The sequence below is a fragment of the Hesperophylax consimilis genome, chromosome 1 (genome assembly GCF_061612785.1).
Source record: "Hesperophylax consimilis isolate HC1 chromosome 1, BYU_Hcon_1.0, whole genome shotgun sequence".
NCBI lineage: Eukaryota > Metazoa > Arthropoda > Insecta > Trichoptera > Limnephilidae > Hesperophylax > Hesperophylax consimilis.
The window spans coordinates 47,091,259-47,106,949 of NC_142836.1; the positions used below are offsets into that span (position 1 = coordinate 47,091,259).

Below are 15,691 nucleotides of genomic sequence, written 5' to 3' on the forward strand. Positions count from 1 at the left end.
TACAATTTCTGGCAAGTGTAAGAGAGACTACGAGTACTAAATGGTCTAGAACCAAAAGGTACTAAGTGAAAGTCGGTGGCATTTCTGTTTCTATTCATATTTGTGGTGAAGGTACTTCTAGTTTTCTTTTTTATTCTACTGCGGACAAGAAGTTTTCAAATCGTTTTATTTATGTCTTATTTGCAACTCGTTTTTATACTATTTTATATACCAACAAATCAATTTGAAAAGGCTTTTTTGAAAACTTGTTGGATATAAGTACTTCCTGATTCGACACAATGATGTATAGTCACCTTCATTATTTCAAGTGTACTTCTATGCTGCTCTTTTAATCGTACATTTTCTCAATACGTTGTTTATTTTTCCGAGAAGCAGGAGAATGTTCCCTCCCCTGCGAGTGAGGATATCAGGGCTGGAGGCGGATGAGCTCTATAGTGTTTTTCTGGAATTCACACTCGCCGACGACCGAAGATACCGATTCGTACATGAAATGTAAGATACTATATTATGAAATAACTTCACTTCTGTGTGGGCGTGTTTTAGTAATATTATAACATGTTAATTAGTTTTGTGTAGGCGCAATAAAAGTTTTATTGGCTGACAGAAGGGTGCTATTTCTACCGAAATAATTAATAGTTAATATTACTAAGGGTTCGACCGTGCTAAAACGTTATCAGGTCAACATTTTACGAGTATGAAAATTTATTTCGAACTTCTCAGGAAATTGGCACTTCCCTCGACGGAATGCATAAGTTATATTAATAAACCCACATGAAGCGACAGACAAAGTTACATTTCCTTGAAAAGAATGCGCACCAATTGGTTATTATTCGAACCATATTAAAAATCGGTTTAGCAAAGTTATTTGTGCGCGCCCAAAAGAGAAATTACAAATTATGTGTTACCAAATGTTTACGGTAATATATAATACATTTCATCTTTATTAGTGTTTAAATACATCAACCCTTTTCGCAAATGTCTTTTACCAGTTTAAAAAAAGTTTGTGATCAACATAAGCTGTAAAGGTAAATCATTTTAAAGAGACCCAATGCAATGGAGATTGAGATTGATCAAAAAATATTTCAATGTAATAATAATAATTTTGTTTTCGTTAAGAAACTGAAGAATGAAACTAAAAACATTAAAAACAATGACAAATTGAATTGCGAGTTTTAATTTAAACTGAATTGATAAACGTCGCTACGCACATTTTCGGGATAAGAGGGGACTGTGTTCCAAACTAGCTGAAGAACTTTTTTGAAACTTTCGGTACTATCGGTGGGCCCAAATATATTCAAACGTGTGCTCTTCAAAATGATTTGCCCGTAGGTATATATATATTTTTTATCATAATTAAAACAACACCAACACCAGTTTGTACGAGTTATTAATAGACTCTCATAAGCCAAGACGCATTTGTAAAGTGCGGCTGGTTGCGTCAGCTGCAGCTGGTAGTACAAGTACTTTGCCATTGTTCCGATATCTTGTTGACTTTGTGAAGCTTTCGTTGTTTGCGACAGCGAGTACCTACTCTGTATTACATTCGTTCTGATATCTGTTTATGTAGGGCCGAACAGCCTGGATCATAAAATGTTACATACATAATTGAAATGAGATTTCATATGCTTGATGAATCACGTTAAAGTGTAAGAGTTTTTATTTTAACTTTACATGTATGTATAAGCAGGTACTAAGCACTTACTTTATGAAACATCACATTCATTGATAAAGTTAGCATCTTTATCAAGATGGTGTAATATAGGGTGAGGTTTGGTTTTAATTAAGAACGCGATTTTAACATGAATAGTTTTTTCAGTAGCAAACAAATAAATTTATACCAATACTATATTAAAAGGTGATCGATCATCAGATAAAAATGAATTCCATACATAGTATAAATAAATGTAAAAGTATATTTTTTTCGACCGCACTATACTGTATCAAATTTCGACGTATTTTTCTATCGGTCACGCATTTTCGGGGGTGTCGTGTATTCAAATTATTAATATTTTTTAAATCCCCATGAAACACAAGCCAGCAAGTATTCCGTCCCATTTAGAAAAGGAGTTTTTTAGCAGTGTGAAAATATGGTTTTCGAAATACTGAAAAGTACATCGTTCTAAAAAGACGTAATTTTTAACAGGGCTTAAATCTTTTTTATTTGTCGTCGGATTGAATACTGTGAAGGTTTTCAAAATTCAAATGCGTTAACAAGCATTCACGATAGTTTAAACAACAACAAATGTATTATTTACTTTTTAATTAAATTATCCATGAAAACATATTATGAAAAGATTATGAAAATAATGTTTTCATATAATTTATTTAACTTAGTGAAAATATTGCAGCGGTCAGTGGCAGCCCTCCAAAGCAGCAAGCGTTAGCGTTGGTGCGGGGGCGAGTGTAGTGGCGCACCCCCTGGCCCCCGCCCCCGGCCACCTGTGGGTCGCTCAGGGGGTGGTCTCCTTCGACCGTCTTAAGCTAACAAACACCAAGCACCCCATGTTGAGAGACCACGTGCCGCTACTGTCGATGCACAGGTAATAATAGAAACCATTTTAATCAAAACATGTATCGCTAAAAATCCACCAAATTCGAATAAAGAAATCGGTGATTAGATTTTCTGGATATTCAAATACAGTACCTAATCATATACACACTACTGTTGGGGTTGCCATGATTATACCGCTTCACAGGATGAAAGTGGTCTTTCATAGATATTAATAAAATAATATTCACAAACCATAACATCGAAATAATGCATTACATGACGTTTACCATTTTTCCATCCAATGTAGATATATGCATTATTTTACAGGTCTTTTCACTTTTTCCTCTCCCTTATTATCAATTTAAAATTGTGAAATCTATCCTGTGTCTCCTTGCGTACGCAATGTTGGGAGAATGCATAGTTGATTTACAAATATTGTGATTCGGCTATGCCTAAGGGTTCGTATAAACAAAGCAACCTCGCGCCGTTTGCGGTTGCTTCGTTCCTTTCGCATAATTCTCGGTCTTGCGGAAATGTTGTCGTGTTTTACGTACCATAAGACAACGCCGAAACTGGAAACATTAATTAAGTAATGAACATTATAATTTTATGTTGTTACAAGAAGCAAAAAACTCGTAATACATTTTTTAACAAGGTAGACATTGTCCTTAGAATAATAAACATAATATTTATATTAGGAATCTTTTTATTTAATCAAAGTATCAAATGTCTCAATGATGCAAATCTCGTTACCCTTTAAAGTGTAGGATTTACCCTTGATCTGTAATGAATAAACATGTCACGTAGAGACGTGTTTGTCACAGTCTGGGAGCACGTCATTATGATTATCATTTATCCCAATCAGTCCGTTACGTGGTTTGACAGATCAAGATATCACCATGGTGTTATCTTTCAACGGTTATTCCAATAACTTAACCCTTTGCGATTACTAATGCCTAGGTACTCTAATTGTCAAAATCCAAAGCACCACGGGACGGTCGTTATAATCAACGTGTTCATAGATGACGTTAATTTAATAATTTGATAAAAATCCGCGTTTTGCAAGTTATACTTTAAAATATTAAGGTTAAACGCGACGCTAGTTATTTTCTACGCGTTCATAGATGGCGTTAATTAATTTATTTTATTAAAATACACTTTTTGCAAGGTATTGCTTTACAATATTAAGACAAATTATTTGATTGCGCCCGTACAGAATGGCATTCAAATACAATATTGGATTGAATCATCGACACAATATTGTATTTGAATGCCTTTCTCGAAAGAATTGAGTTTTTAAAGGAACAAAAATATTTATTCATCATGTTGCGAATGTACAGGCCCAAACAAATAATTTTAATATGAATAGATAGTTTTGTCCGTAAAAAAAATCAATTCTTTCAAGAGAGGCTTACAAATACAATATTGGATTGAATCACCCATATTTGAATTTCTGGCCAAAAAGCTTGACCAAACAGAATATTTTTTTAAATTAAAAGATATAGGAATTTTCTAGTACGAATATGAGCTGTTTTATTTATTTGTGTTTCAAATTAGAAAATATAGACCACTAAAGAATTTATTTTTTCGATTTTAGAGACAAATTAGACAATTTTTGTAAGTTTATGATAATTATTAAAAAAAATCCAATCTACTGTATAATGAAATATAAATAAATAAAACAGTAAAACGACGCTTTTGTGTCGTAAATTAAAATGTATGAACAAAAAATTTGTGTTGCAACGTAAATCGGTCGTTCGAAAATTAAATTTAAACCCACGAAAATAGTTTTTTTTTATATAATTCATTTTTTTAAATGTTATATTTCACTATATTTACATACTAAAAATAGTGAGATTATTTTTTAATTAATCAACATTAAATCACAAATAATTGCTAAACTTGCCTATAACATCGTGAAAAATCGATTCCTTTAATTGCCCATAGTTTATAATTTGAAACACAAATAAATATAGAAGCACCCTTTGATCATAAAATATTATTCAGTTTGGTTATTTTTTAATCCTCAAATCCAAATTTAAGTTTTATATGAAAAGGTCCGCGCAACCGTTCTACTTATAAAATCCTTATAAAGATTATAGTCGCGCAGATATTTCCGTTTTCTTTTAAATAAACCGTTTTTTTCAGAACAGATTAATTATTTTCTATATCTTGGAAATTTCTGATGGTAACATCTGCTAAGTTACCTCTGGAAGATAAGGAAGAAGGCAATCTTTCCACATTACTTCGCAATAGTTCTGCGGACAGGGAATAATGACGTCGGACGTTTTCGTGTTTTGTTTAAAAAAATCAATTTAGTTGTGCAAATAACCAGACGCAAAAAAATTACACCTATTTTACGCCTATGTTGCTACACCTATTTATTTTAGTAATACCATTTTTTACTCTAGTTCACTAATAAAAATCATTATTAATTAGCATGGAACATAATGTATTTGCAGGTATACCGTCAAGATCCACGTGATGCTATCAAACCGAACAACCCTAAACCAGACAAAACTTTTGAATCTGGAAGAAGCTGCAACATTTACATTTCCAGTGACGACGTTCATTGCAGTTACAGCATATCAGAGTTCAGAGGTAACTCTTTTACAATAAAATTTATAATAATTCAAAACATTTAAGGATTCTTGGAGAAGTATCAAAGGAATGCTTATAAAGAAAACAACTTACAGCTCGGGTATGATTTGAGATTTTTATCAATTACACATCTGCCCTGATGATGTGGCTAACGTTGAAACTAAACGTTGGCTAAAGAAGGAGGTAGCCCAACACGGCATAATAACCCAAAAACAAATCATTATAACTAACAGCTCGACAATCTTAACATTAAATTCGGTCAAAGGAGCAACTAACGAAAGAAAATATATTTTTTTAATCCGTACTTCGACGTTTTGTATTCACTAATTATACACTAGAGACGACGCCACCGACAGTTGGAAAATATTGCAAAATCCATACAAGTTACATGGAGAGACTTCTTAATTGCGCCCACCGCAACTTTCTCTGCGACTGGACGATTATACCTAAAGTTAAATCTAAATTCAATTTTACACATACTGCCATATTTCCTGCAAGTAACCACCAATAAATAATATTATAGTATTTTCGTATTTATATGACGAAACAATTGCCGCAAAGTCACTCGTGTGCGTACTCAATTTGAAGACGGCGACTGCGACGAAATAGTTGCCGCAAATGAAGTATGTTAGTGTCGCGTCGCATAACATAATGGTATTTGTTGGGCGAAACTGTTTCCGCAACTAAAGTTTCTGGTGTGCGGCCTACCTGACTAACTTACTAACCAATAGGGTGTATCGATTTTTAACTTTTTTTGTTTTCAAATTCCAAGTTGAAAAAAGGTTGCTACTAGGTACCACAACTTACAACAAAAAGTTTTGGATTTTTAAAAAAATGTTTAGGTCTCCCGCACAAGGCCTAAAGTTTTAATTTTTTTCAAAAAATATCAAATTTTTTTTAAATTTAAAAAAAAATATAATCGTAACTTTTGAGATTATTCCAAGTTAAAAAACAGATTATTTCAGAAATAAAAGTGATATTTTAATTTTGTTTTTTATTCGTAGACGAAATGATAAATTTAGATATAGTTTTACGTACCTATGTACATAATATGCGCATATTATATAATTAACTAAATTCCCACGTTCTTCATTTCACTTCATTTGGAATATCTTTCAAAATCATTTTTGATATCAACCAATTAAATCTATGTCAAATATGCACAGTGTCTACTTATAATAATCAAATGACACAGTTAGTCACCTTGTGAGCCAGAGTAATTAAGAGTGACAAATTATTTGACCGTTGCGCGTTGCCTAAATTCATTACTAACAAAACTATTCCCGAATTCAAATATTCTAGGTATTGCATTGCATTCTGCACTGAATAATGAACATTATTTTATTTCAGATCGCAAAACTAAAGTATGCCTGCAATCCATTTGGGACCGGGGATCGCTTGTCAAAGGGACCAGCCAATATTCGAGTACCAAACAATTCAGATAGTTGTTCACCAAATCTAGTACAGTTACAACTAACAACGAAACGAATGGAACCAACATTGAAGGACAAAAATAATCACGCTTACAAAGGGTTACAAAATAAACACACCGATACGAAGCTGAAAGATAAATACGTTCGTCAAAAGCACTTTATGGCCAAACCGAGTGAACCTTTTAACCCGTTTGATTTGAAAACACCCCAAAAAAATTATATCTCTGCTTATTATGACAGATCGAAATCGGGAATATTGGAAGATTTTCGACTAATGTACCCCAAAGTGCCAATCAAATTTGTTATCCCGCCTCTATACAAAAATTTAATGCTTGATTGGACTGCGGTGGATGAAAATTATATTGAACCACTTATTTGAAAAACACCACCACGTAAATTGGATTCGGAATGCGACACGTTTCCACGGTTCCGTAGTAATTGAGTTTTTTTAATATGATAATGATTATTTCATTTTGGACTGTAAATGACAAATAAAGTATTACCGTGTTCGAATGTTATATTTTTATAATGTGTATGTGATTGATTAACCATATTAGGAAAAAATAATTATAAAAGAATTTAATAATATAAAATATTTTCTGTGTACATACGAGTAATTCAATTTTAGCTTCCACCGCAAATTTATTATGAAGATTACAAACTAAATATTCAAAAGATTTATACCGCTATCATTATACTATACCTATATGTATGTAGTTCTCGTGTGCTATTAGTTGCGCAGGAGACAGTAGTTGCAGCAGCAGGATTCAACAGTAGGTACTTAGTGCACTGGCCAGTGAATCTGACAGTGTTGTAAGAATAGAAGAAAACCGTTTCTTTGTCCTGATTAAAATAAGGATAATGATACTATAACGGTGAACATTATTGTGTAGACAAGAACCGAATCATATTTCAAATTCTGGTAAAAATGGAAATTACTAATCGATAACGTGAAATTAATTTTAGGGGTGGCAAAATCGAAAATATCGTATTATTAATTGGTATACTTTATACGTACTCGTATGATAAAAGAGTTAATCGAAGCAAAAGTTTAATCAGACAGTCTGTTTCCAATATCTTTTGCAAATCCCGCACCTATTTCAGATCCCGCGGGATTGCAGAATAGAATTTAGAAATCACGCGGTTTTTTTATTATTATAGTACACGCTATCTATGTTTCCATACTAGTTGGTGGAACTATCATCAAGAAGGTGTGTGCTAACTGAAGTTATCTCCCTCTGATACCTTCGTCCTCAAAAAGGAATATCTCTTTCTTCAAAATCGATTCCAAGTGTTTCCGAGCTTGAGATGCTGGTCTATCCTCTTATCCTGACATCTAGTTAAGTCCTCTTTTATTGTCAAAGATTGACCCCCTATTTTTTCATTTAATTTTCCATAACTCGCAAACAGTTGCAAATGAAAACAGTACGCTTATGGTATAAATTTTGTATTATTTTAATCCCGCCATCCCGCACATGAAAATACCGCAAAACCGTGGGATCAAATATTGCTGAAAACCCGCGTGATTGCGGGATTTCAAACTCTAGTTGCTATCCAACCAAGCTATAATTAACACCTTCGATAAAATATGTTTACCGCTAGAAATCATTTATTATTTTACCATAGTAATGCTTCTACATAAGGATTCGTATATTGATGTGTTACATAGATCCGTCTGGTAAAATGGGTACTTTTTAAATAAATACATTTTTAGTCTGTTTTTCGCTGATCAGTTTGTTAAACCGAAAGAAGTGTGTTGTGGGCGTGACCGTGTGCCCGAAATAAACCCAAGTTGTCCTCGCTTCCACAGAAATTGATCATACATTTTCAAATATTGAAATGCTTTCTTGAACAAGATAATAAATTTCATTTGCTGGTCAGCCGGTCATTTGCCGGTAGGAGGTCTGGCGCCGACGATCGATACGGTATTGACGAAAACCGTCATTTGCGAGCACGGTAAGAATATGATTCCGACAGTCGAAAGAAATCTTATACACGATCCATATTCTTAATTAATTCATCTAAGACGTGATCAATTGATTCCGTTCCAGCACGGAGACACAAACGTTGTCAGTCATTACTAAAGTCTTCATGGACTAATTAATTCTCTTTTTGTGTCAAAATGTACTAGCGGACTGCAAATATATTAAAATTAACATTTCAATTTATTCGATTTTTTTAATCTATTTTTCATTGTATTCGCGTAAATTATTTTTATTTTTTTATTTTAGATTTCTTGTATGTCTTAAAAATTGATTCATTCACATAATTACTGTTTAATTTTCAGTAAATTTCTAAAAAAATCGTTGTATTCACATATCTATTGTTTTATTATTATAATTATATTATTTAACTTTTACGTAGCCGTCTTACGTTTAGAAATGTCAATTTATAGATGCGCCAGTGTTGCCGGTGTAGGTATATCGATTTCTGATTTATTACGTTATCGACATTGGTCTGGATATCAATAGTGCAACAGTGCTCGGAAAATACGAATAAAACCATAGGTAGTTACGCCTATCAATCCGGTATTGTGAAGTTAGTGTGCTGGGCCTCCTGGAGTCGGATGGTCTTATATAAATTAGCGAAATTCGTTTTCAGTCAAATTAGTATATCTAGATCTCACTTTTAGGGTTTATCTATTATTTATTCCCTGTATGATATTTACGGTGTATTCTTATTTTGTAGAGTAAAGTAAAAACGAAACTTCGAAAGAAAGATTTTTTTTTTCATTAAATTGTAGTCAAAGAGATATCACTTTTCAAATGCTATTTTCATTTAAATTGGTAACCAATTTTGGTAAATTCATGGGCTGCTTCCACAACACTGAGAGTCCCAAATGTTCGAGAGTGAGTCTCACAACTCTCCGTCCTGTATTTACGTTCTTCCATCCATTGTCTGCAAGCACAGAAGGAATTCCAGATTACAGAAAAATATTATTTTTCATATGTTTCACTGCCCAGTATTCCCTCATTTCTATGTTTGCGGATATTTGCGGTTTCCTTTTGTTAAACTTCACAAAAGATCTTTTCGGAGGAAATGTAATTGTTAAACAAATACTTTAATATGATACTAATAATCCATTATACTAAATCCAAGTTATTGCAAAAAATCGTATATAAAAGATTTGGTTTTCAAGAAAAGAAATGAAACCGATGGAGGTTACTTACTTAAAATATTGCCTCAACCTCTCATTTTCTTTTGTTAATTTATTATGTTCGTCTTGGAGAGATTTCCTCGATATGTCTGCTTCAGCGACCAATGCCCAGAAAGGTTTCAGTTCTTCGTAGGATTCCAACGTCTATTGAAAATTAAAAACCTTATCTTGACTATAAAGCAGGATATCTGTGTGAAAATCTAAAACAGGGGGAACTCATGAAAATTGCACATGTTTTCTTTCCGGAATTCCTAGGTCAGGATTTTATTTTGGTTTGCAACGTGATTTCCACCATGAACTATGGAAAATTGATATATCAAATAATAAAGGAAGATGTCAGATTTAATATTTTCCATATTATTAATAAGTATTTTCCAAAAGATAATTTTACAATCGGGAGAATCCGGACGGTAAAACTAGAAAAGAATGTTTGCTTGTGCCGTAACACTGTTTTTTTTCTTCACGGTAAGTATTACATAATATTTACCTTTTTCATTCTGGGAGTGTCAGTAGCCTCGCTATACATCAGGAGGGGCTCATTATCAGTCGACTTGCCGGCTATTTCAGGACCCGTCTGAAGCTTTCGACACAGTCGAGCCGCCGTTAGAATCTGCTCACCTTTTTTAGCGACGCCTTTCAACCACTGCCAAACAGAATCTATTTTACTCAACAATAACACAGTTAAAATACCCTCCAGGTTTTAATGTTATTTAGTTGAAATTATGGACTTTGTGAAATGTATTTATAAAAGTTCCTGCGGTACCTAAGTACCTACTAAAAGCTTGTAAACATTCAAAACATGTATGTGTATTTATAATTTAGTTTGATTTTGGAGTTTTGGGAAGACCATGTGGGTTTTCTCTTGGTAGTTTGAAACAAAACCTTCAGTTTTTTCAAGAAAATTCAAAAACGTTGATAAAAAATTCTTTTTTTTTCTCTTCACAAGTCCTCACAAAATGGGATATGTTTTTCATTACACAAGCAACATTTTTCGCATATTATGATGGTAGTATGAAGAATTCAAATATTGTCAGGTTAATCGTAACTTTTTTTAAAGAAAAATACATCAAAATTACAGTGTATCATAAATGCATATAATATTCCATTTGTATTTTCTTTAGTCATTGACATTTTCATTATTGCATAGGTACTCATTTTCAAATTTTTAGCGACGACCACAAAATAATACAATATATCATGAGTATTCATTGAAATTGCTCTCGGGTTAGTAGAGATGATTTAAGATTATTGCGGTCAAAATTGTTACACCAAAAATCAATCACGATAATACTCGTAGCATAATTTGTGAATCTTTTGCGAAACTAATGAGATTTGTAAATTATTTTGTATTTTATTATTATTTTTTCTAATATTGTTATTTGTATTCAGACTGAACAAGATAATTAGGTTATATTGAGTAGTAATAAATTATTTATTACGGTGTAAAAAATATTGTATGGCAGTCGGTTTTAGCTAAAAGAATGGTTGCATTCTTTTTTGCTTTAAAGTTTCAGTAAAGGGATCAAATTTTGATAATCAATCATTATTTTAAAATCGGATAAACCCACAAACCCGAATCATCATCAGTAGTTTAAAGTTAGTTGAACAATCTGTTTTAATTAACAGGTTTCTGAAGACGTTCAATAATTTTACCAGCAGCGATGGACAAATTGATATTTTCATATAACAATTTTTTTTTAAATCCTACATCTGCAGTAGGTTTTGACATTCTGCCGCTAAACAGCGAGTAAAAAGGTGCAATATAAAAGGGAAAAAAGACTTGCATTAATAGCTTCATTGTTGATTTCAACGAGGTCTGCGAACTGGTGGTTGTCTAACTTCAAATCCGCATCCATCTTATTCTTGGCGGCCATGTACGCGTCCCTGTTGCGTTTATAGTTGTCTCTGACTCCCGCCATGATGGTGCCATCTTCATAGGACTGGACCACTTGCCGCAACTTCTTCAGCGTTATCTTGAACCATCATGTAAAGAAACAAATAAATTTAACCTCTGCGCAGTGGGGGGAGGGCACGGCCGTGGGCTTGGACGTTGCGCTTCGTTACTATGTACTATTAGAGATGATATTGAAATAGTTCGCCGCGCGTCTAAAACTTTGTTCACCTACACGGAGAAGTTTGTCAAACGATTATCAAATAGCTACCTACACACGCCTACTGACAATTTATTGGTAGAATAAGTCGGGTACGTCCGAGGATTACTAGGTACGATCAAGTGATAGAGAAGAACAAATACTCGAGTCGGGTCAAGAGTCTAACATAATAGTGAGAATAACAGAAGAGTATGTATACGATATAGGTATATGAATGTTAATGAAGCAAGGAATATGTGCCGAGAAAGAGCTGTGACGATCTATCATATATTTATGTATTTGTATTATACGCCAAAATGGGCATTTACAAACATAGTAGTATGTAAACATAGTAATATATGGTATATACCAATATATATATACCAACCGTCTAGTAGAGGTGTACAGCAGTATGTTATTTCAAATGATTTGCATTAGGGTAAATGTTTAATAAATGTTTCATGCTATTTTAATACCTCCCTGATTGAGAATAATTCGTGTTTAGGGAGGGAGTGTCGTCTTGAGTTTTATACATTAAATAATTTTGGTAATACTACCATAGCTAGTTAATTTGTTTACTACAGGGTGATATTACTTTTTTCACGTGATGCAATGAAAACAAACTAAGTAATCTTACAAAGTTTTCTCCCGTACGCCGTTCTTGCTTGATGATAATATTCAACATAATAGTGTCTTTGGGACGGAGTTTTTCTAATTTCTTCCGATTTTCGGCCGACTTCGCGAAATATTCCTTCAGCAAATCTTTGTAGAGGTCCGAAATGAGGGTGAACCTCCGCTCTAGAGTGTTTTCCAAATCCTCGCGGTCATTATTGTACTGAAAGAAAACAATTATTGGCAAATATTTTCGATAACAGGATATAATATGTTATATAAATATGTAGGTACCTACAAACAAGGCCGGTCTGCGCAGATGCAATTTGAGTAGTCCACTCCGGGGGCCTACTTGCCAACGAGTCAAAGAGCAAAGGGCTGATAATAACATAACACCTAATGCTGGGTATGCACGTAAAAAAAGCGCGAGCCGAACTGCGAATTATGGGTTTCGCGCTTTTTTTCTCACATGTATACGCAGCATAACACAGTGCCCTCGGGGTTTTTACTAGCGCCAGGCGCCGCTTGGCTCAGGGCCGGCCCTGCCTATAATTATTATATAATAATGTATCAATAGAAATAATATCTAATCATATTATGGCCGTAATTTCTTATTTTTGTCTAAGATTTTTTAAATCTCAAATTAATATTATTGTGAAAGTATTCACATACCTATTTCGAATTTCTATTGATAGCATTAGTTCGGTTTCGTTTTCTATCAAATATCTGCCTTTTACACACAGATGTTGTAGTGACCAATTTTTATTTAGTGAAATTACATCATAATTAAGTTATAATAACTTCATAATTTAAAAAAATACCATGAGATCCTTCTCGAAGTATTTGACGACCGACTCGCCCTGGAAGTGGTCCTTGACCTCCTTGTTTCCTTGCGCCATGGCCCATCGCAGTACGGCCATGCTCCACTCGGCGCGGTCCTTCATGGCCTCCACTGCCAGTCTCTCGTCTTCCCCTTTCTTCCTCAGCGCCTTCAAGTCCTGCTCGAAGGCTTGATCCATGTCCCGGAGGACTGTGTGCAAACGCTCTGAAAATAATAGTAAGTCACTTCATTTTATACATATACTGGGTGTAACAGCACGTAACCGAGGAATTTTACCCAGCGACTCCTGAGCATATTTGGAGTAAGAAACGTAAATGTCATTTTGCTGTCCGATGATATATTTTGTTCAATTGAAACAAACAATATATTTCTCCATCACACGTCGCAACTGAGTAGTTTGGTACGGCCTAGCGGGTTATGGCCTATCATATGTGATACGCACTCCGTCTCGTTTCAGCAGCGCGGTAACAGACGAGACAGAGCGCGTAGCACGTCATCCCGTCGCAACGTTTAACAGTGTGTTCAGTGGCGCCGAGTGACAGAAAAATACATTTTTTATAATTGAAAAAAAATGTCGTCGGTCACGTTTTTTTACTGCATTTACAGATGTGCACCCTCGGGAGGCTTGTAATAATAATATCAATAATAATTACCGAAGTTTTTGAAATATGCGAGAGTATTGTTTAAATGAGTCCTTACGTAATTGTAAATCCACCGAATCACTGAACTCAGCTAGACTCAACCTCTGCTGGTGATCCGCTTCGCGCATTTGGTGTCGTAGTTCATTCAAAAGTGCTTCTTTTTTATCCATGACTCTTTCGAATATGCTCCATACAGACTGAAAGTTTTTCTATTATTGTATCATTGTTCGTTTTTTCGTAGCCTAGTCAGGTAGGTGGTGTGTAGAAACTTACTTTAACTTCATTGCGAAAGAAGGGCAGCTTTAGTTGTATCATAAAGTGCCTCCAAGATCTTTCCATTTGAGATTGACTTAGTTCTTGCAAATCCACTTCCCTTTTGATTTGATCCTGCACACAAACAGCACACAAGAGAATTTATTTACATATTTTAAGGCATCTTTCATGTTTCCATGCATAATGATCTTTTACTTAAATCTTAAATTATATTATAGTAAAAATTGGTAGCTCATTACCAACGCACAACGAACATCCTTTCTATTGTAGATAATAATTTATTATTAGTTTATGTACATAGTGTACGTTCATTTCGATCACAGGAGATGTCGGTATAAGAATACATATATGTCGGTATAAAGCTGATGTAGCATATTGATGTTAACATTCATTTCATTTGAGGGAAAATGATTTTCTTTTATATTTGGTATTTTGCGTTTTCTGATTTGTATTTTGATCAATATTGATAAAAAATACATTTTCAAAAGAATGGTGCAGTTCACGAATTTAATAATTACTAACGACAAAAAACACCCCCGAAACGTTTTTCAAGATGCCAAAAAACTTTGAAAAAATTGTTGGTGAAATATAATAATAGTTCGTTAAATCCTAGCAAATAAAATGTTCTTGATTACGTAAAATGTGGATTATACCATGAAAATATAATTACAATTTTTTATAGGTTAATTCAGCAAAGCTGTGTGTTTAATGGAACATTCTTCATTCATGTTGAAGTTATAAATCATCATCAATGTTGATGTTCAAAATACATTTTTGTATATATTTTGAATAAGCGAATATTGAGATATAGTATAAATATGTTACAAGATATTTTTAAATACAAATATATATTTTTTATATAAATATATTTATATTTTTTTACATTAACCCACACAGGGGGGCCTGAGGAAAATAATTTGTCATATTCAAAATATGACAAAGATGCTGTGTGGAGGGTCTTTTTAAGGAAATGTAGGAGAGGAGGTTCTGAGAAGGTAAAAGGTATTAGGATTGGGACGAAATCTAGGGATCAGTATGTCCAGGAGTTACGGACATGCATCCCTCTCACAACGGCGCAAGGCGACTGGTCGAGAGACCAGTTGGTCAAAGGGTATCCCCAAACCAGCCTCTCCCGATCTGGCACGCCACGCAGTTGGTGGGCAGGAACATCCTGAACACACCTCACCCGATGAACCCGGGCACCCCTGCTTAATCACCAAACGTAGCGAACCACTTGGGATGATGTGCGTCAGAGGTGTTGGTTATCCGTAAATTGGTTCCCGGTCAGCGGTACGAAAACCCGTCTCCCAAATTGTGTAACGTAATATTATCAAACGAGCAGTTAAAAACCCGCTCCGCGAAATAAATGTACAGATTTTCCAATAAATATAATGTTTACATTTTATTGCGTACATTTGCATTGATATACAACGGAAATAGATAAAATAATATAATCTTAACTTTATTTCATTAAAACACAAATAACTTTCTTTACATCATTTTATTATACCTATGCAACCACTACGTGTTTCATGAACAAAGTTCACCTCAT

General features: G+C 34.0%; 2 protein-coding genes across 2 annotated transcripts; one reads left to right on the plus strand and one right to left on the minus strand.

Moving 5' to 3' along the window:
* Nucleotides 1-379: 379 nt before the first annotated feature.
* Nucleotides 380-2,544, plus strand: LOC149427011 (T-box transcription factor TBX10-like). Its single transcript, XM_089633197.1, has 2 exons — nucleotides 380-492; nucleotides 2,349-2,544. The coding sequence occupies exons 1-2, from the start codon at nucleotides 380-382 to the stop codon at nucleotides 2,542-2,544; spliced, it is 309 nt and encodes a 102-aa protein (XP_089489323.1).
* A 653-nt stretch (nucleotides 2,545-3,197) lies between these two features.
* On the minus strand, nucleotides 3,198-14,036 carry LOC149427012 (uncharacterized). Its single transcript, XM_089633323.1, has 6 exons — nucleotides 13,925-14,036; nucleotides 13,206-13,429; nucleotides 12,410-12,607; nucleotides 11,467-11,655; nucleotides 10,170-10,325; nucleotides 3,198-3,272 (listed from the first exon to the last, which is right to left on the minus strand). Exons 1-6 carry the CDS (start codon nucleotides 14,034-14,036, stop codon nucleotides 3,198-3,200), a joined length of 954 nt encoding a protein of 317 aa, XP_089489449.1.
* Between the last annotated feature and the right edge of the window lie 1,655 nt (nucleotides 14,037-15,691).